The sequence below is a fragment of the Miscanthus floridulus genome, chromosome 5 (assembly GCF_019320115.1).
Source record: "Miscanthus floridulus cultivar M001 chromosome 5, ASM1932011v1, whole genome shotgun sequence".
Taxonomy (NCBI): Eukaryota; Viridiplantae; Streptophyta; class Magnoliopsida; order Poales; family Poaceae; genus Miscanthus; species Miscanthus floridulus.
This window is the reverse complement of record NC_089584.1, coordinates 118749319-118770856: the sequence shown is the minus strand read 5'-3', so window position 1 is coordinate 118770856 and position 21538 is coordinate 118749319. Positions and strand designations below refer to the sequence as shown.

The window sequence follows — 21538 nt, the reverse complement described above, 5'->3', positions numbered from 1 at the left end:
CTTGAGCCTTAGGCCAGCAATATCGTATTTGTGACGCTGCAAATATGAAATATGCTTCATATCAATTCCAAGGCCATAACTGGCCGGTGGCAATGTGCATATATCTGCCGGAATTCGCTAGCGCATTAGTGCTTGCACGCATAGTTGCATAAACGGTGCCATGCACAAGCAGCACCAGGCCATGGTGAAGCGACGCTCTGCCTGGTGGTGATACCCGGCCTCGGTTGAGAATGAGCACCCGAGTATACGCTATTGCGGCCGATGTCAAACCGGAGTGTTGAAAGGCACTGGACGCGGGTGCCGGGACGACTAGCGGCCTCGTTGAACATGGTACTTGGACCTCAACAAGAACTGAAAAACACGGGATGATTCGCTGCTCCGGCCAGCTGCTGTAATTGTGACTACCCAGCAGCAACAAGCCGCAATGAACAGCTTTCGTCGCCTGTGTGCGCCCCCACCCCCACCATACCATGCAAGAATATGTTGTTAAACCTTGGTTTAACGAGCTGGATATCTGCACCAACAATCAGAAGAAACTTAAGCCAGCTCTCTGGCTCGCTTTCCGTTCAATATAACCAGAGTGTACTTTTCTGCAGGGTTCCTAACATTTATTAGACACGTAACTAGACAACGAATCAATTTTTTTGCTGTAAGTTCAAGGCTTCGTGAAAATCTCAGCCTGCATGAACAGAGCCACAGACATCTGAGCAGCAAGCACCTGCACCTCGCGCTTCAACCTATGCAAGGTACTGCAGCCAGAGGGAAATTGCAATCTGCTTGGAGCCTCGTTACCAGAGCAAAAATTTTGACAATACGGGACCCCATCAACCTACGCTCTAGTTCCATGATTCAATGGAACATCAACCTGCAAGAGATCATGCTTTCAGTAAGGAAAATGAGTTGGAGTTTCTGTTTAGCGCACATTTGGGTTGAGCAGATTTCGTCAAGCCTGAAGCCATACCTGATAATAAGATCATGCTAACTCTGAACATAGGACCTGGCTACCATAGTCCTGGTTGAATTTCTCATAGCGATGTGCATGGAGATGCGCTGACGGCCTAGTGTTCCTTAATGCAAGTTCAATATCTTCAGGTTTCAGAGGACCAACCTCAGGCAGTTCTGCACATCCGAATAAAAAAAAACACAGAGAAATATAAGATATGTTCATTGGACCTGCAGATAATAATAGGTGGAACTCAAGAACCTATATTTTGGTTTGTAAACTAACATGGCACGAATTAACTGGATAAATAAAAGAAAAATCCAGTAAAGATCACAAAAGAACCAAAACTTGCCTTCCTCTGGAACCAACTCATCACTGGCTTCAAGAACTGACATGAGACGTCTGAGTGGTTGCATGGCAGCTTCTTTGCACACAAGACGGATATCGGAACCAGAGTAACCTTCAGTCTTTTCAACTAGTATGTCGTACGGGACCTCTAACTTTGAGGTAGTTGCTGGCAGAAGATCCTCAAACATCGCTTGCCTTGCTTCAGCTTCAGGAAGCGGTACAAGAATCTGATGGTGAAAGACACAAACAGAGGTGAGATCAATCCATTTGTCAACTTAAATGATAATGTAAATGAACTACAAGACATACCCGCTTCTCAAGCCGGCGGAGCATAGCTGCATCCAATTCCCAGGGAAGATTTGTAGCTGCAAGTACAAATACCAAGTCGTTTGTCTTTGTCAAACCATCCATCTGCAATAGACATTGGCATAAACATAAATGTTACATTTAACCCAGGGGCACTATTTGACGGCACAATTTCAAACCAGGAGACAACATCAAACAAGAAATCAGGTATTACAAATCTGGGCTAGCTAATTTATACTCTACTTGACATCATTAAACAAGCAGAAACCTGAATAAGTAGTTCAGTCTTCAAGCGACGACTAGCTTCATGCTCACTACGAGCTTCACCACGCTGGCTGATAATGGCATCTATTTCATCAAGAAATATTGTGGATGGTGCATGATGCCTAGCAAGCTCAAACAGAACTTTGACAAGCTTCTCTGAATCTCCTGCACTCGCATGTGAAAAACATTAGATTCTCCAATCCTAATAGAGAAATGAGAATATAAAAGTGAAATATAGTTCTATACTTAAGAACAGCGAGGATTTGAGAACAATAAAATATTGTTGAAGTGACCCCAATTGATTGTGCAAACTTTCAGCTTGTACTTAGTACTAACATACTAGTAATGATAGGTCATGAATCATGCCATGTAATGTATAAGATGGTAACAATAGCCACACTTGCAGTAAGATCTTTCAATTGTATTTCCCCAATCCTAATAGAGAAATGAGAACATACAAAAGTGAAATCTAGTTCTGTACTTAAAAACAGCAAGGATTTGAGAACTAAAAAAATCCTCATGTTCTTCTAAAATTACACTCCACTGACTACAGCAATGCATATGTTTCATGAGTAACTAACAGCTGAAATTTGAATTACATTGGTCAGAATAACAGAAGAGAATGTGAAGAAGTGATCAGGACTTGTCTAAAAAAGTCATACCACGCCATTTGCTGACAATTGATGATGCTGAAATGTTGAAGAAGGTGGTTTTGCACTCAGTAGCGACTGCTTTTGCCAGCATTGTCTAAAAACAGGATTCAGTTAAAATTGAGAGGCCTGTCTTTGTACAAGGATAAGTGCATGAGAATATAACCAAATGCTCAACATAATAGTGACTCTGAACCATAGGACTGTGGCTACAGCTAAGAAGGAAAAGGAAAGGATTGGAAAAAAAAAACTCGATACATGAATCACATAAATCTGCGGGATTAGCATATTAAATGGGTATGCATGCACAAACCTTTCCTGTCCCCGGGGGGCCAAAAAGTAAGATGCCTTTCCAGGGAGAAAGGAGACCAGTGAAATATCTGAAAATAGCACAAACAGTACACATAGAATTAGTGAAAAAATAGAAAGATTGGCACTCCTTCGTATGCCTAGCATTGTATCCATATTATCCAATTTGTGCAGTACAAGGCATGAACGTGTTTTAATATTCTTCACTAAATTTGATTCATATCAAAATTAAAACACCATTCTTTGAGCAAAAGAAAGCAAGAATAGTATATTTAACTTCAGTACTTCTTACCAGCAGCAAAGAGATAACAGCTATAAGAATTATCATGTTGAGAGATTAACACTCTACTTAGATTTTTTTTTCTTTTAGCGAGAAATAGCTAACTTACTTTGGGTACTTTATGGGCATGACAACAGCTTCTTTTAGAAGGCGTTTTGCATTTTCCAGTCCTTTGATGCTCTCCCATTTCACATCTGGGCTGCCGCGAATAATATCCCTGAAAGAAGGTCAAATGATGGGATAAAATGTTTCAACAGCGAGACCACACCTTCCCTGATTCTTAAAGCCACAGTGAAGTTTAGATTACCTCAACAATGTCTCTGCGAGATTACGCATTTCGGCGGACTCAAATGAAGGTAGAAGGGGCTTCTGGCTACAAAAGTCACATTCAAAAGTGTGATGTTCAAGAAGATAGAATGTTTTGGAACAACTTAAAGTTATACACGAGAAAACATCATGACATAACAATATTGGAATCCCGCATGATCACCTGAGTAAAAGTTAAGAAAGTAAAAACTAAGCGCTTGGACAATAGTTAGTTCTGGTTACTAAGCATCATCGTAATTCTGTCCTTTTGAAGAAATAAATCGTGCATTGCTCAATAGGAAAAAATTGGTCATTAGCTAATGTATTTCAGCACAAACTTCTGCTGGAAGTTATCCCCTTAAAAATTGTTCCACGGGGTGAAGTTCCCAGTGAAATTGAAAAGGTTCTTGGAAAATTGCTATATGCCACCAAACAAGTGCGTGTTCTGCAGGTCATTCGTAGTGTAGAGCAGAATTACTAGTCCCGGTCCCAAAAAAGGATGCAATTCTAGTATAATGCTAAGTCGAATCATCTTAGCTATGACAGAATTTTTTAAAAATATACTAATATTTATCATACTAAATAAATATTATTAAATTATACATGGAATATGTTTTCATAATTTTACCTATTTAATTTAAAGTCATAAATGTTGACAGTACTTTTTTTATATAAAATTAGTTAAACCTAAGATAGTTTGACCTAGACTGAACCTAGAATTGTATCCTTTGGACGGACGGGTATGGGTGTACGGCAACAAGGGTGTACCACAACAAGGCAAGGGACCACGACCTTTGATTCCCGTTTGAGCTATGTTTGTCACACGATGCTAGCCACACACGGCATACAAGGGACTGCATGGTGCCTTTTTTTTTGCGACTGATTGCATGGTGCATTCATGCATTCAGTGAATGAACCAGCCAAATTTGGATTCAGTTGGCACCCCACTCGCTATCTATATCAGGATGTCAACTAAATCATAGATCTCTCTATCTGTATCCCCACCAAAAGCATTCCGAGAAAGTCAGTGATACACCAGGTGAACCCCCATTCTTTCCCAGCAACCTACATCCATTGCCCAATCCTACTGGAAATTGCTCAAGATCTGTTCCGCAACCCCGCATCACATGCAGCGTGAGAAACGCAATGCTGAAAAGGGTAAGTAGATCGCAGCACCGAATGTGTGTAGAGTAAGATAAGCAAGAGTGCTCACATCACATCAGCGTTTCCGTCGCGAATCGCGGCGGCTCGGACCTGGGTCTGCCTGGCCTGAAACAAGACGGTACCGGGATGAATCAATCAACCAAACCCAGCTGACAACATACACCTGCATGCATCGGGACGAAACAGAGGATCACAACACAAGCCGGCCGAGGGCCGCAGTCCACTACCTGCTGCTCGAACTGCTCGTAGACCGCCAAATCGGAGGTCCTCTTCCGCACGCTCCCGTTGGCTTCCCCGTTGGCGTGCCCGTTCTGCTCCGGCTCCTTCTTGCCCCCGAATCTGGACTCCCAGAACCCCTTGAAATCCTGGGGAGAACGAACGAGGAGACGGGAGTCAACATGCCGCGCGGAGAGAGAGGGAGGGAAGCGAGAGACCACGGCGGCGGGAAATAAGAAACCCGTGCTACTTGCCATTGCTTCGCGACGGCGCGCTTCGGCGGCTGCCTGTCCCTGGGACCTCGGGGGAGAGAGCGAGCGAGCGACTGGAGTCGACCAGTGTACTCTCCCCGGAGACTAGGGAGGGAGGGGACGGGAACTAGTACCGGGCCGGGATCGGGGGTGGGACCCGCCAAACTTTGTCGAGATGCCAACGAGGTGGCACTCGCCCATCAGATCCGGCCCATCGCGTGGCACATGTGTGAGGCTTTTGATTTTTATTCATCAAACTCCCTCGCTTCGCCAGCCCAACAAACATCGTGCAGGTCGAAGAGAGAAGGAGCAAATTTGAGCCTCGAGTCGACCGACGCCGTGTGCAAGGTCCGGCGAAAGACACGGTTTTTACGGCTCTATAGGTGACGCTGCCGCCTGATCGATTTGTGAGGTCTGAGCAGTAGGGCATGCATGACGCGGGAGGCCCTGCCTTCTTCAGCGACATCCGATGCCAGATAGCACCATAGCAAGTGCTTCCCCATAGACCATAGACGACCGGGGAAGTACTAGATATCACCAAATGGAAGGAGATGGAGATTCTGAGTTACTCCTACTATTCTATATGGCGCCTCGATCGCCAACTCATTCTCGGATGGAACGGAAGGCAGTCTGCCGATTCGCATGTTAGGAATGCATGGACTTGCCCATCAAACATGCTGGAAACGCATGCATTACATGCCCCACCATAACCCATATTCGCATGCCGGAAACGCGTTTCCGTTCGGGCCGGCTTCTCCGTTCTCGTGCGATTGCACGGCCTCATCCGCGGTAACTCCAGTTGGTTGTGAGCCCACCCACCAGTCATGTCAGCGACAGCGAGCGCATGCTCTGCGCGTGCAGTCGTTCCTGTTCAGCTTCACATGGCTCAGCTGCTCAGCAGTGCAGATGCATGGAGCCAATTCAGTGAACTAACCGGTGTAACTGCGATACTACTAATTAACAGACTTGAACGAACCACTGTGCCATTGTGCTACTTCTGACGTCTGAAATCAAGGTCTCAAGTCACCCCTAATTTTGCAAGCACCATCTAGCTTGGGTTCTTGAGCTACTGGACTGGTTGTGCTCGATCGGGTAAGCACCAAACTTGTCTAGTTTCACTACACTCTAGAGTTGCCATTTGCCAATGAACAATTCAGTTTGTACCACAAACAAGCTGGAGAGCCCTGGTTTAAAATTGCCTGATAGCAATGGACTGCATCATCCCTCTTTTTCAATAGCTGGGCATGGATCTGGAGGGGGATCACCGCCAAAGATTCCACAAGACTCTCTTCCACCCCCATGCCATAATTTATTGTGCACGTTCGTTCGCTTCCCTGGCAGGGCAGGGCAGGGAGATCTTTTTGGTCCTGGAGAATAGTTAATCAGATATTCTCTGCTCCCGTGCTCCGATCCAGATCGATCATGTTCTGCAGCGTTGCTGCCGCTGATGCTCAGCTCAGCCAGGCTTCACTGCTCCAAAGTTCAGAGAATGCATGCATCTGCATCATTTTACCCAACACGATTTCAGGTGATAATTGAACAAGAGTGCCCAACCGCGCCCTACTTGCTGCAAACCAGACCCCAGCTGACAAGGCAACCGAATGAGAGCAGTGCCAAGTCGTGTGTGTGATTACGGACTTGATTAGGATGCATGAACCTGATTAAAGACAGACGGGGGCCGTGAACTTAATCTGGACGGAATAACAAAGGAAACCGTCCCCTTGCCGTTTCAGCTTGTTGGAGTCGGAGGCCAGGCCCTCATCGAAAAGGGGCTGGCCCGGTCTTTGCCTGGATTTGACAACTCAGTTCTCTCTGGTGCGATGCTGGAGGCCCAGGCCCTGGATCGCACGATCTCTAAACATGCAGGGCCCAAGACGACAGCCTGTTCATGCGTGGCACGGGCCCGGCCGGGAACCGGACTGACACGAGGCACGAACGAGGAGCTCCCCAGCTGCTGGCTCACCAACGCGTTGTGCATGACATCATAGACATAGCTTGTGATTGTATTGACTCTAGTTGTTTTGGATACACTTGGATATGATCTATTTGGATTTGGATGCTCATAATCATTTGATTCAACAAAATTCATTGTCCATTAGACACCATTTCAAAAATTCCGGTGTCGATTGGATTTATGTGCACCATCTACCTGAGATTGAGATACTAGCCTTCAATGTATATTCTAAAATTCTGACGTGGGGCCCACATATATATCTAGACATCTAGTCGCATCGATCTACACAAAACTAGCAAATAATTGAACTAAGTCGTCTCCAATGAATTCCGGCCAGTTAATTTTAGTGTTCGACTTTTGATGTGGGGCCACGTATATGTATTTAGTAACACCGGTCTGCGTAGAGTAGCGAATAATTGCAGAGAAAGCTCAGTTGTTGTTCGATGAGTTTACCTTTGTTTTCGCAAATAGAGCTTGTAATAGGGTAGCTCACATATCTGCTAGACAAGTTTCATGTGATCATGTGTCGGAGGAGTGGCACGTTAATCCCCCACTGGCTATCCGTGAACTGCTAACGTGTGATTGTAACATTGTCTGATTAATGAAGCTCCTATTATCTCAAAAAAAAAAGTAGCAAACAATTGTTTTAAGCCATTTTTGAAAAACTGAGTTAGTGTCGCTAAAATTTCAAAGTGTGCACGTGAGGTTTTAAATTCTAAAGGCCAACTTTTGATGTGAGGTAAATTCTTCCCCAGACGCAGCTCTCCATCCGATGAGCCCCTCTTCCTAGTGTTTTAGACAACAATGGAAAAGGGCAACCTACAAAGTTGTCAACAACGTAAAAAACATAGATTCTATATCGAATCGGAGGGCTTTAAGTAGGATGGTAATTATAAGATCTTATACATAAAAATCAAAGGAAAATGTAGACTCTACTGAATAGAATCATAAAATCAAACTATAAAGAAGTAAATCACACATCTCAAGTTTAACAATCTTAACATCCTTTCTTCCGGAAATAATGTTAAACTTATATTTGGTCGCCCTCCACCGGCATTTCTTTAAGCCGAAAGGCACATCTATGTAATTTTCGGCCCATTGCATCTGCAATATCATATAAGCCCCGTTTGACTGGGCTCCTTCAAGCTCCGACTTATTTTATCAAGAGAGAGAAAAATAACATCTATGAACAGTGCTGCTAGAGTATGAGCTATAGAAGAAGCCAAAGGCGCTAGAAGCCATGCCAAAAACGCCATAGTTGCATGCTGGCCAGGTGAAAGGCGCTACGCAAGAACAGAAACGGACGGTCATATATTGTAGTATACACACCGACTACAGCACGCACCACTAAAAGACGATGTGAGCAAACGTTTCCAAATGAGCCACTATTTCCATCATAATCCCGTTATATGTCACATGTGACGATATACCCAGGACCTTACCTAGTATAGATTACTCAGAAATGTAGACGCTGCTCGATCAGCTAGCTCTACTGGATATATAATTAGTGCCTCGCCTCTTGTTTCTCGAGAACATGCAAAAGCTTTGCGTGTGTTCGCTTTCTATCGAAGAGCACTGTCATTTCCATCCACCCAATGGCCTAGTTCGCTTCTCTGAAAGCCGAAATACTGTTTCGAATGACTTATTACGAGGTAAAATTCCTGTTCTGGTTAAAAAAACAAACTGAAAAATATGGATTATAAGAGAAGCGAACAGGAAGAAGTGCAGAATTGCCTAGGCCACTGAGATCAATTATGTATGGTGAGACGTGAGAGTTGGTGACCAACTGACCACACGTCGGATTTGACATATCGACAACAAATTAACCCGTCAATCCATTCTTCTTTCTTTCTTTTTTAATTTCAGAAAAGCTAGCTATGCGTTGCTCTTGTGATTCATTTGCGTGTGTCACTCGAATTCTGGATCGTTTGATTTATTCTTAACTTGATCTGGCCTTCAGTTTTCATGTGTGGACGGCGCACCACTCCGTCTAAGGCTGCACCGCTTTAAGTTAATTCCGAGTGGGTCCATCCTGCCAGCAGGTTTTTTGGAAGGAAAAAGTCTACTGGACCCACCAACTATCATACTTGGTCTACTTTACCCCCTCAACTATGAAACCGTCTGTTTTACCCCCTGAACTATCTAAAACCGTCTGTTTTACCCCCTGGGGCGGTTTTCAGCGGCGGTTTGCTACAGTAACAGCAGGGTTGCTACAGTGGCAGTGGGTTTGCTACAGTAACACAGCCGGTTTTAGATAGTTCAGGGGGTAAAACAGACGGTTTCATAGTTGAGGGGGTGAAGTAGACCAAGTATGATAGTTTGGGGGGTCAAGTAGACTTTTTCCTTTTTTGGAAACGTGAATTTCTTGCTCCTTGATTGGTTGCAATCTGTCCGTTTCTTTGTTTGATTGAAACCTCTCATCTTTTCTATTTCCTTGCGATCCATAGATACATTCTGCAATCTGTCTTTTTGTTTGTTTGATGCAAGCCTCTCCAATTTTAAACTAGAGGTCAACTGTACTTACAATGTTTAATCATGGGTAAGTGTTAGGTATTATTGGTGTAATTGCTAGGTCAACTATACTAAGTGTAAAAGCTTATTAGGCACATGTATCTGTCATAATTTGAATTGAGTATATATACTTTGATTTGTTTGTTTGATGCAGTGCTTTCATAATCATTTTGGTATTTGCAATCCATAGAAATTTTATGTTTTTTGTGTTTGTTTTATTTACTTTGGTATGTTTTGGTTGATGCACTGCTGTCAGAAAGTTTTTGGTTTTTGCAATCCATAGAAATTTTTGTTTTTTTTTGTATTTTGTTTTATTTACTTTGATCTTTTTGGTTGGTGCACTACCCTCAGAAAGTTTTTGGTTTTTGCAATCCATAGAAAATTTTTGTTTTTTTGTATTTTGTTTTATTTACTTTGATCTTTTTGGTTGGTGCAGTGCCCTCAGAAAGTTTTGGGTTTTTGCAATCCATAAAAAATTTCTGATTTTTGTTGCCTGCCTTTTTTTTGTAATTCTATCCTATGTGTTCCTCACATAGTTTCTAGATCTAGTTTTGTTACAAGCTTTAGTCATTTCTTGTATAGTTTTGTCCAAGTGCTTTGGATCCCACTAATTGATGAGGTGTAAAGGTGGTTTGAAGTTTATTTTTCCTGGATTAATTCAGGTTTTGTTCTAGGTATTGAAATGCCATTCATGTTTTTTCGATTTGAAGTTTTGATTTTTTTTTGTTCATGTGTTGGTTCTTTCTAATCTCGCTTTCTTCTTGGCAAATTTACTTTTTTATGGACTATGAATTAATTTTTCATTTACACTAGAGTTGAACTATACTTATAGTGATTAATCAGGTGTAATTGCTATGTATTATTGATGCAGGTAATACTAAGTGAAAAACTTTAGTAGAGACATGTATGGCTCATAGTTTGAACTTTCTTTGTTTCATTCATGAAATGCCCTTAGATGTTTTTGGTTTTACACTCCATTCAAAAAATCTATTTTTTTGTTCTTAATTTTGTTGTTATTTTGAATATTTAATTTAAAGGTTTTTCGTATTTATAATTTAGCAAATTCTTACTATTTTTTTATCGTGAAGGTGTGCTGGTGGAATGCAAAATTCGTGTGATTTCAACTCCTGTTTCACTCGAATTCTTTTTCTAGTTAATTTTGAGTGATTTGGCCTTTATGATTACTCGTGTGACCATAGGGCCTAAATCGCTTAGATTTTGTTTTTTTTTTGTTTCATTTGTGTGATTTGTTCTATCAAATTGCTTGAGTGATAAGAGGGGACAGATCACCCGAGTTCCAAATAGACAAATCCACCTTTAATTTTTGGCAGGCTTTGTCGAGCCCATCTCATAGCGCTGCTGCTATCTATATGATTTGGACGCGCAATCGTAGTGGCGCCGTGGCTGTGCATCAGTGCTAAGGATGGCAACGGGTATGTACCTGTCGGGTATCGCCGGAACGTTCTCTTTCCCGCTACGGATAATTCATCCCGTCCCCATCCCCGTTAACTGTCTCGGGTATAGATTCTTGCACATCCCCGTACCCGTCGGGCATCGGTCGGGTAACAGATACCCGACGGGTACTGCATACCCGATAAACAAAGACACTTGGGGTCGCAGCTTTGCAATCGGAGATGTTTCTTCTTCACCCGGGTATAAGTGTCAGAGTCTCGGAGATGCCGAGGAGAAGGAGCGAGGTTGCGAGGAGGACGAGCAAAGGTGCCAGAGAGACCGAACTGAGGAAGAGAGGGGCACGAGCGCTCATGAGGCAGGCGTGCTTGTGCTGCTGGCGGAGATGGTGAGGAAAAATTGAACTAGGGTTCCTAGAACACACAAACTATATATATGATTGTTCAGATTTAGGCTAAAATACCTATGTTGAGCTTCTTTGGGCCTAATACTCGCATGACAGCTCAAATAGTCGGGTTCCCCAACGGGTAACGGGGACGGGTAAACAGGGAACGTTCCCATGCCCGCTATACCCGTCGGGGATGGATTCTTGCCCATTTAGATGCCTGCGGGTAAAGATATGATGTCATCCCCGTCCCCTAATGGATCAAATACCCGTCACATCTTTAATCAGTGCATGGTTCATGCACCGCCTTTGCATGCACATCTCCCCGAGCTTTACTCGCTAGCCGTCCATTTCCCCTTCGAGGCGGTGCCAGTTGCTGGCCGGCGAGATATGGTGTCGCCGTGGTGCGTTCGCGACTTTTGAGATATTCTCACGTTGCCTATATATTTGGCCAAGCACGTCATGGCCGGCCGGCCGGGCACTTTCAGGGACGATTATTGTTTGTTTTAATTTGCGATGCGAGCCAGCACGCGCGTGAGTAGTTGGCGTGGTGTGCCATCGCTAGCGCGCTGCCTATGCTACCACCACTCTACTAGCTAGATTGCATCAGTAGTAGAACACCGTACCAGGCCAGATATCCGACCCGGCAGTGGTTTGGTAGTGGAGCGGTCGTAAAGCAAACCGCCATGAAAAATCGACCGATGTGTCTCGTGTTTCGTGGATCATGCATGGCACGACAGCGTGTTTGAGCGGAAGCTGCATGCCCTAGTGCGCCGCCTTCAGCGAAACATCATCCAGCAGGGGCCGTGCAGTGTAGTTCCATTATTTTTTAGCGTCGTCCCCTCGACCGAGAAAAGTGCCGGCGGGCCGGCGGAGCGCGGGTTTGACCAGCGAACCAAACATTCCCTCCTGTTCGATCTCACGTACGCACAGGAGTAGTACAGTTTGCGTACGTACGTCCGGCATAAACACCACGATTTCCTCCTCGGCAAGCAACCAGATAAATGATAGCCCTTCTTTTCCTCGAATCCCGAAGCAATGCTGCCCCATGCACGTTGCAACTTGCAGCCAGCTGCTCTGCGCGCTGTACTTGTTCGAGTTTCCGTTCACAGTTGAATCACCCGTGAGTTTCTCAGGAAGCGCATCACGAGAGAACGCCGCCCTAGGTAGATCGATGAACCAGATAAGCATCACATTCACATGCGGTCTCTCGGGCTCCAACATCTCCTTGTCAGACGAACTACTAGTATATTGCACGGATGCCGGTCCAGCTAGTGCTCTCAGGTCTCAGCAAATGGTCAGTCAGATCTAAGTGCTCCTAATCCTTGCTTGGGAACACGGTCAATGTGCATGACCGGTCAGCCTCTCTGAGCCTTTGGAATCTCAGAGGAATCCAGTTCCGATCCGGGATCAGAATGTCTGTCGCCTGGGCATGCCGATGCCGTGCGCACCAGGCATGCATTTCTGGCAGGTGCGCAATACAATACTCCAATCGAGAACGGCACTACAGTACTGCCGTACAGCTGCGGTAGCAAATGCCAACTTGTAGTACGCGGGTACGGAAATGTTTACTGGAAAGGTGTCTGAAAACATGAGAAAAGTTTTGACCAGGGTGGACTTGTTTATGGGATCGAAGCGCCGGATGCCGGCCCCAACTGGCGAGCCACCATTGCGCGGCCCGAGATTAACTACGTACGTGGCTTCGGCAAAATGTCAGGCTGCTCGTCTGCGGTTTCTATGTGCCGATGCGATCGGAACGGATCGGATCGGATCAGCGGAACATGCGAGACGACGACCACTGGAGCGAGGTTTGCTCTGTGTCAATCCATCGAGCCGCCTATTATTGGTTCCACTCTCGCCGTCTCACCAAGGCCCGCAGCATTGCTGCTTCCCAGTTCCCAATGCCCGCGCCTAGCCTAGGCGAGCTCGATCAACCCAGCTGAAACTACGAGAGATGCGCTGTGGGCAGGACAATGGTCGACCGAGTCTATCAGCTGTAAACGAGAAAAACAGTTACGCCCACTATCATGAGACGGAGGGAGTACTACTCTAACCTTGTCTCACCTGCTCTGATCTTATCACTCGCCCAAGGTTTAGTTCTACCCGGCCACCTAGTATTCACCTCGTCATGCATGCTTATCTGCTTCAGACAGCTACGCGTGACCGGCGTGCCGACACAGCATGGACGGCCTATGGAGCGTGGAGTGTGGACTACCGGGAGCACGTACTGTGGGGATGGGGACCGATCGAGCCGGAGAGCCACCACACATAACCGCCTTTTCCCGACGACACAGCCGCCTAATTCCCGGGGCGGGCTGCCTTCAACGCCGATCTCTGCTCTGGTTTCGCGGGCAACAGGGGGGGATAATTTAGCGAGACACGGGAACGGGTCGTGACGAAGGAAAAGCCTGACAGCATCACGGCCGGTGCCGTTCGGACCCAGGCATGGCAGTTATTGAGGAGCCGAGTCACCGACCTGCCAAGAAAGGATACCGGATCAAGGGCAGGTTCATCTCATCTTAGGTCGTCCCTAACCAAACATCATCTTCGCTGTCTCACGTACGCACTCTTATCGGATCCGCTCATGTCTGGCCCTGATCAGGTCAGCGGCCACTGGCCTGGCCGGCGGTCCCGGTGCCGGCGTGGTTAACGTACGGAAGGAAGGGAACTGGGAGCTAGGGCCGGGCGCCGTGGGGATACGGCTAGCTATTGGCCGGCGTGCGATGCGATCGCCTCGTATGCGTCTCCCGTTGAGCCATGCATGCAGCGCGGCCGGCCGGCCCCAATTTTTTATTTTTAGCCTTTTTTTAAAAAAAAAATCACACAAATGTCTTTGGAGGTATGATTTCAAAATCTGGACTTTTGACGTCATCGTTGGTGGCGTCGAGCTTACGCGCCACGTTGGCGGCGTGGACGCTGACATTGTAGCCAGCTCGGCGCCATGGATCTTGGCGCCAAGCTCGGCGCCGTAGATCTTGGCGCCGTGATTATTGGCGCCGAGATCCACGGCGCCAAGTTTGAGTTTTAACCCGGCGCCCAACCTTCTTGCCCGAGCCTTCTTCCTCTTCTTTCTCCTCCCTTTCAGGTTTTTTCTCTCCCCACTTCGCACTACCTCACGAATCGATATATTGGACTTTGGAAACTTTGATTTCATCCGTAGATCTTCGAGAGCAAGGTATCCTCGCTCTCTCCTAGTTTTTTTCAAATCGATTCGGTATATATTAGTTGGATTTTTTAACTTAAGAATCGTCATTACTTAGGGTTTCATACAATTTTAATATTTATATTATACAACCGTACGATGCCAAAGCGTGGAAAAGCTACCAAACCAAGGTAATCTCAGCGCATGTTGTTATGTCATGGGTTCATTGTTGTGGATCAAATGTGAAACCCTAAGTGTAGGGTTTAATGTTAATTGCTTTCAGTTCTTAGAACGAAAATGCTAAATTGTAGTTATGTCCGGATGACCGGAAATATCTTCGACCCATTGCCTCTTTCTAGTGGTGTTCCAGTGCCCATGTGCTTTTGCGGCGATCCTTGCAAGGTAGCCAAGTCCGATGAAGAGGACATGTATAGGCAGAGGTATTGGATATGTTTCTAATTTTGCGTTTGAGTCTACACTTCGTCAGCGCCGTAATAACAAGGTGGTGAGGAACTGATGCTGTGTAATATTTATTTTGTGCCATATGACATCCGAGGACTGGCTCCGCCTCACCCGACGACTGCACCCTGCTCATTCATAATGATGAGCACAGGGTAGGACAAGACATTCGAGTCAACTACAGTACCGAGGACCATGCCCTGCATGCCTGTAGGAAAGTACCGTTAGGATACAACAGGACGGGCTCTTTAAGCCCTCCTAGGCATGACAGAGTCCGAACAATGTTGTAGGCGCCGACTTTTGTCTTACAGTGTTGTGGGCGCCGCTATCAGCCCTCGGACGCGGATCCTAACATAGGCATACGACAACCACTACAATCCAGGAGGGAACTCACATCATCTACAGCAACGGACGTAGGGTTACTTCCCCATCTGCTCCCCGTTGGGTCATGGCTCGGCATCCTAGCACGCCGCATCGTCCGTCGGAGTAGGATGGGACGCGACCACTTGCTGAACAGAGCCAGATCATGGCCCTATCGAGATCGACGAACGTGTTGTCCCTGGCACCGTCTGCCATGTCAGCAGGGCATGCTCAAGGGAAAAGAAAAGACCCGACACCTTCGAAGGACCTTCTCTACCTCTGTTTTTTTTCCTCTTTCCCCCATCTGTAATCCCTGCTACCCCTTGGTCTATAAAAAGGAGGGCAGGGCACCCCTGTCAGTGCAGGATCTACGGGATACCCCGCAAGGAAGGGAGAAGACCTAGTCTAATTAGGATTCTTTCCCTATAATCTTAGTAGCAGTATTACTCTGTAATCCTACTAGGAACTCTCATTATAAACCGACTAGGACTCTGGCCTCCTGACTATATAAAGGAGGGCAGGGCTCCTTAGATTAGGGAGTTCGACAGGACAATTGTACACAACACAACACTTGACAATCAATCTAACGCAAAGGCTAACGCCGACTGGACGTAGGGCTATTACTCGATCAAAGATCGAGGGTCCGAACCAGGATAAATCGACTGTCTCTTGCGTTAACCGTCGAGTTCTGCATACGCTGAAGCCCAAACATACTGCCTCGGGTACCCCCATGGCAGGATATCGGTGGTCAAACATCGACAAACCCACTAAAGGGACAGATCAATTTGACACACATCACACTCATAGTTCGTGGGGATGATCGAAAGCGACACAAAATCCCTCCACGGCCTTCTCGCTGAGGAGACGGCGTCGAACTCTGGCTCTGACTCCAGCAGGGGGAGCCATCACCCCTCTCAAGAATGTTTCATAATGGGTACCCCCGAGGAACACGTCGAAAGCATCCCTACGGAGGAGGCTACCCCGGTGGGCAGCCTTAGCGATGAAACCGAAGGAAGACAGCAGCCCCACCTCACATGGGGGGTGGAGCATCTAAAAGCCCAAAAGCGAGAGATTGAGGAAGCCGGTATCTAGCTTGTGCAGGAAGGCATGGGGCTCAATCGGGAGATCGAGCGCCACGGAGACGGTGGGCGTGCACGCGCCAAGTCCTGTGATGTGAACCAAAGGATCATCGCCGACAATGAAGCCCTTCTTTGCTTCGCCTGGGCGAGCCAGAACATCGCTGCCGCGATGGCCTTGCTCCATGGCCTTCAAGAGGCCGCAGCGCCCGAGGATTATTAGGCCCACCACGAGATTCACATGCTACTCGAGCATGCGGCGACGCAGCAGGCGGAGAGCTTGTTGTCTTGGCGACACGAGCTTGACACCAGCCAGCGCATGCCCTCAGCGTGCCCTGCTAGGGATGTGTTAGTCCATCAGGCAAAGGCAGTAGGCAATGCGCTGCGGTCCTGGTACATCAGCATCTCGGTCGCAACCGTGACGTGCACAGCACCCTCGATGCCCACAGACGCATCTACAACGACCTGAGAGAAGGAGCCCACCGCAGATATCATCCTCATCATGGTGAACGCTACGACAGCGGCGAGGACCAGAGCTCGAGCCACGGTCTGCTAGGCCCTCAGGCCATCGGCCGGCACATCCTCAACACTGCATTCCCGCCAAGGTACCAACCACCTACCAATATCCCTAAGTACTCCGAGGAGACAAACCCTAGACTTTGGCTTGAAGACTATCGGTTGCCTGTCAAGCCGGTGGTGCGGATAATGATGACTTCATTATCCGCAACCTTCCATTGTTCTTTGCCGATTCGGCCCGAGCGTGGTTAGAACACCTGCCGTCCAACATGATCTAGAGTTGGGCGGATCTGAAGGAGATCTTTATGGGGAACTTCCAGGGCACATACAAGCGCCCTGGGAACCCATGGGACCTCAAGAACTATCATCAGAACGCTAGTGAGACCCTCTAAGGGTACATCTGGCGCTTCTCCCGGTAGCGCAACGAGCTCCCTAATGCCACCAACGCTGAAGTTATAGGAGCCTTCCTGTTCGGGACTACCTGCGAGTCCTTGGTTCACAAGCTGGGACGCAAGGGCCCACGAACCATGAAGGAACTCCTAGATATCGCCACCAGCCACGCCTTAGGAGAAGAGGCGGTCAAAGCGATCTTTGATCGTCTCGAGGGCAAGGGAAGGCAGGACGAGGGCACCGGCGAAGGCACCTCCAATCGTTCTACAAAAAGGAAGAATAAGAAGCAACGGTGTGAGGACTCGCTCGTGGCCATTGTTGACCGCTTGGGTGGTCGGAAGCCCACGGAGGGCACTCAGAACCACTTCGAGTAATTACTCAGGGGCCATGCCCGAACCATACCTTCCCAATTAAGCATATGCTCAAGGACTGCAGCCTCATGCGGTAGTTTTTGTCCAGAGGCTCCAACAAAGGGTAGCAAGGAAAGGACCCTACCCCTACCACGGACGACGCCGAGGAGAAGGACAATGGCTTTCCAATGCTAGACGGCTGCCTTATGATCTTTGGAGGATCAGCAGCCTACGACTCCAAACATCGTCAGAAGGTCGGACGATGCGAGGTCTACACGGCCCAATCGGCAACACCTCCCTTCCTCTAGTGGCCGGAGTCCACCATAACCTTCGATCAGACCAACCATCCGGATAGCGTCCCGCACCCGAGGAGATATCCACTTGTGTTCGACCCGATCGTCGGCTCAAAGCAACTCACCAAAGTACTGATGGACGGATGCAACGGCCTCAACATCATGTACGCCAAGACGCTCGACGAGATGGGCATCGACCGGACATGCCTCTGCCCAACCCGAGCACCTTTCCACAGCATCGTACCGGGAAGCAGGCCATGCCACTCGGGCAGATCGATCTGCCTGTTACCTTTGGGGATTAGTTCAATTATAGGACTAAAACCCTCACCTTCGAAGTGGTTGGGTTCCCTAAAACCCTCCATGCCATCCTAGGACGTCCATGTTACACGAAGTTCATGGCCGTCCCCAACTATATATACCTCAAGCTGAAAATGTTGGGCCCTCATGGGATCATCACCATCGGCACCTCCTTCTAGCGCGCCTATGAGTGCGAGGCCGAGTGTTGCGGCCACGCCACAGTGACCATCGCCACCAGGGAACTCACCGCCCTCAAGGAGGAGGTCACCAAAGAAGCGCCCGACGCCAAGAAGTCGACCGGGTCATTTGAGTTGGCAGAGGGCTCTAAGGAGGTCCTCATAGACCCGAATAGCTCCGAGGGCAAAACGGTACGCATTGGTACCACACTTTCCTCCAAATAGGAAAGCACGATCGTCGACTTCTTCCACGATAACAATGACATCTTTGCGTGGAAACCCTCGGATATACCAGGCATTCCGAGGGAGGTCACCAAGCATACCTTGAAGATCTATCCAGGCTCCAAGCCGGTGAAGCAATGCCTATGTTGCTTCGACGAGGAGAAACGCAGGGTCATCGGTGAAGCGATAGCAAAGCTATCGGCGGCCGGATTCATCAAGGAAGTATACCACCCAGAGTTGTTGGCTAATCCCATTCTTGTACGAAAGAAGAGCGGGAAATGGAGGATCTGTGTTGACTATACGGGTCTCAACAAGGTGTGCCCAAAGGATCCATTTCCTTTGCGGTGCATAGACCAAATAGTCGACTCTACCTTAGGGTGTGAAACCCTCTGCTTCCTTGATGCATACTCCGGCTACCATCAAATCACGGTGAAAGAGTCCGACCAGCTTGTGACATCTTTCATCACCCCCTTTGGATCATTCTGCTATGTCTCAATGTCGTTCGGTTTGAGGAATGTTGGGGCTACATACCAGTGTTGTATGCTTAAATGCTTCGGGAACCTCATTGGGTGGACCATTGAGGTCTACGTTGATGACATCGTAGTTAAGTCAAAGCGGGCTGACCACCTCGTTGCTGATCTTGAGCAGACCTTTGCAAAACTCCAAGCGAATGGCATCAAACTCAATCCCAAGAAGTGTGTTTTCGGGGTCCCAATGAGCATACTGCTCGGCTTCATCGTCTCTAAGCATGGCATCGAAGCCAACCTAGAGAAGATCTCAGCCATCACAAGGATGGGCCTGATTCGGAACATAAAGGGGGTTTAGTGAGTCATAGGGTGCCTCGCCGCACTCAGCCGATTCATCTCGCGCCTCGGCGAATGAGGTCTCCCCTTTATCGCCTCCTGAAGAAAGCTGACCATTTCAAGTGGACATCCGAGGCCTAGGAGGCACTTGACATGGTCAAACTACTTTTGACAAGGGCCTCGATCTTGTTTCCTCCAACCAATGGAGAATCCCTCCCGCTATACATAGTGGCCACCACGCAAGTGATCAACGCCGCCCTGGTAGTGGAGCGGGAGGAAGAGGGACACGCCCTCTAGTGTAGCGCCCTATGTACTTCATCAGTGAGGTACTATCCGACTCTAAGACCTACTACTCCCAAATCTAGAAGCTCCTGTACGCCGTCCTCATCACCAAGAGAAAGCTACGCCACTACTTTGAGTCACACCCGGTGATTGTCATGACGTCGTTCCCCCTCGGCAAGGTCGTCCAAAGCTAGGACTCCATAGGAAGAACCACAAAGTGAGCGCTCGAGTTGATGGATCAGGGCATTACCTATGCCTCCTGAATGGCGATCAAGTCCTAGGTGTTGGATGACTTCATCGTAGAATAGACCAAGGTCCAAACACCACTGGCGGTCATCGATCAAGAGTACTAGATGATGTACTTCGATGGATCACTGATGAAGAAGGGCACCGGTGTAGGACTAGTCTTTGTATCACCCCTTGGGGTATGCATGAGGTACATGGTTCGTCTCCATTTCTCCTCATCCAATAATGTGGCTAAGTATGAAGCGCTCATCAATGGCCTACGCATTGCCATCGAGTTGGGCATCCGACGCCTTGACATTCGAGGCGACTCCCAGCTGGTTGTTAACCAAATCATGAAGGAGTCGAGCTGCCATGATACTAAGATGGCTGCGTACTGCTAAGAAGTCCAATGGCTAGAGGACTAATTCGATAGCCTCGAACTCAATCACATCCCAAGGCGCCTCAACGAGGCGGCTGATGCGCTTGCGATGGCGACATTCGGCCGAGAGCTGGTGCCAATAGGTGTCTTCACCAGCGACCAACATAAGCCCTCGATGCGCTATGTAGGGTCAGAGCAGGCCAGTGACAGTCTATCCAATCCAGCCTCGGGGGCTAACCAACCGATGGCTCCGTCTGGCGCAGAGGTCATGGAGCTTGAAGAGGATCCAGTGATAGAGCCCAGCCCTCTGGTTGACTAGAGAACACTCTACCTTGACTACCTCCTCCGTGACACACTGCCGACGGACAAGACGAAAGCTCAACGACTCACACATCGTGCCAAGTCCTTCATTCTTGTAGAGGGCGAACTCTACAAATGAAGCCACAATAGGATCCTGTAGCTCTGCATCCCCATCGAACAATGGAAGCAACTGTTGAGCGATATCCACGATGGGGTTTGTGCTCACCACACCATGCCTAGAACCTTGGTTGGGAATGCATTCTGACAGGGCACTGTAGTAGCCGACGCTGAGCAGATCGCACGCACCTGTGAAGGGTGTTAGTACTATGCTCGGCAAACTCACCTCCCGGCCAGGCACTCTAGATGATCCCCATCACATGGCCCTTCAAGGTCTGGGGGCTTGATCTGGTTGGACCTCTCAAGAAGGCGCCCGGAGGCTACACCCACTTGCTTGTCACCATAAACAAGTTCACAAAATGGATCGAAGCTCGGCCGATCTCTATGATCAAGTCTGAGCAAGCCGTGTTGTTCTTCCTCGACATCATCCAGCGCTTTGGAGTATGAAACTCCATCATCACAGACAACAGCACATGGTTCACCGGTAAGAAATTCCTTCAATTCTACGATGAACACCACATCTGGATCGATTAGACCACCGTCGCGCACCCCCAAACGAACGGGCAAGTCGAGCGCGCAAATGACATGCTCCTATAGGTCCTCAAGCCTAGGATCTTCAACCGATTGAACAAATTTGGCGCACGCTGGGTCGCCGACCTCCCCATGGTGCTCTAGAGCCTAAGGACAACTCCTAGCCAAACCACCGGCTACACGCCTTTCTTCATGGTCTACAATTCCAAGGCCGTCCTCCTAACCGAGCTCGACTATGGAGTGCCAAGAATCAGAGCATACAACAAACAGGGAGCTGAGGCATCCGACCAAGATGCCATGGACCAGCTAGATGAAGCCTGCGA

At 47.9% G+C, this 21538-nt stretch overlaps 1 protein-coding gene across 1 annotated transcript; it reads right to left on the bottom strand.

Moving 5' to 3' along the window:
* Window positions 1-529: 529 nt before the first annotated feature.
* LOC136453266 (uncharacterized) lies at window positions 530-5132 on the bottom strand. Its single transcript, XM_066453844.1, has 12 exons — window positions 5041-5132; window positions 4798-4935; window positions 4620-4675; window positions 3408-3473; window positions 3210-3317; window positions 2825-2891; window positions 2524-2608; window positions 1866-2026; window positions 1601-1702; window positions 1296-1518; window positions 962-1119; window positions 530-865 (listed from the first exon to the last, which is right to left on the bottom strand). Exons 1-11 carry the CDS (start codon window positions 5041-5043, stop codon window positions 974-976), a joined length of 1155 nt encoding a protein of 384 aa, XP_066309941.1. The 5' UTR covers window positions 5044-5132; the 3' UTR covers window positions 530-865; window positions 962-973.
* Between the last annotated feature and the right edge of the window lie 16406 nt (window positions 5133-21538).

What these genes read in the sequence shown, in the direction of transcription:
- LOC136453266 (XM_066453844.1), bottom strand. An exon ending in GACGGAAACGCTGATGTGAT is followed by an intron (nt 3,474 to 4,619) that starts GTGAGCACTCTT and finishes TGACTTTTGTAG; the next exon opens with CCAGAAGCCCCTTCTACCTT. An exon ending in ATGCCCATAAAGTACCCAAA is followed by an intron (nt 2,892 to 3,209) that starts GTAAGTTAGCTA and finishes TGCTATTTTCAG; the next exon opens with ATATTTCACTGGTCTCCTTT.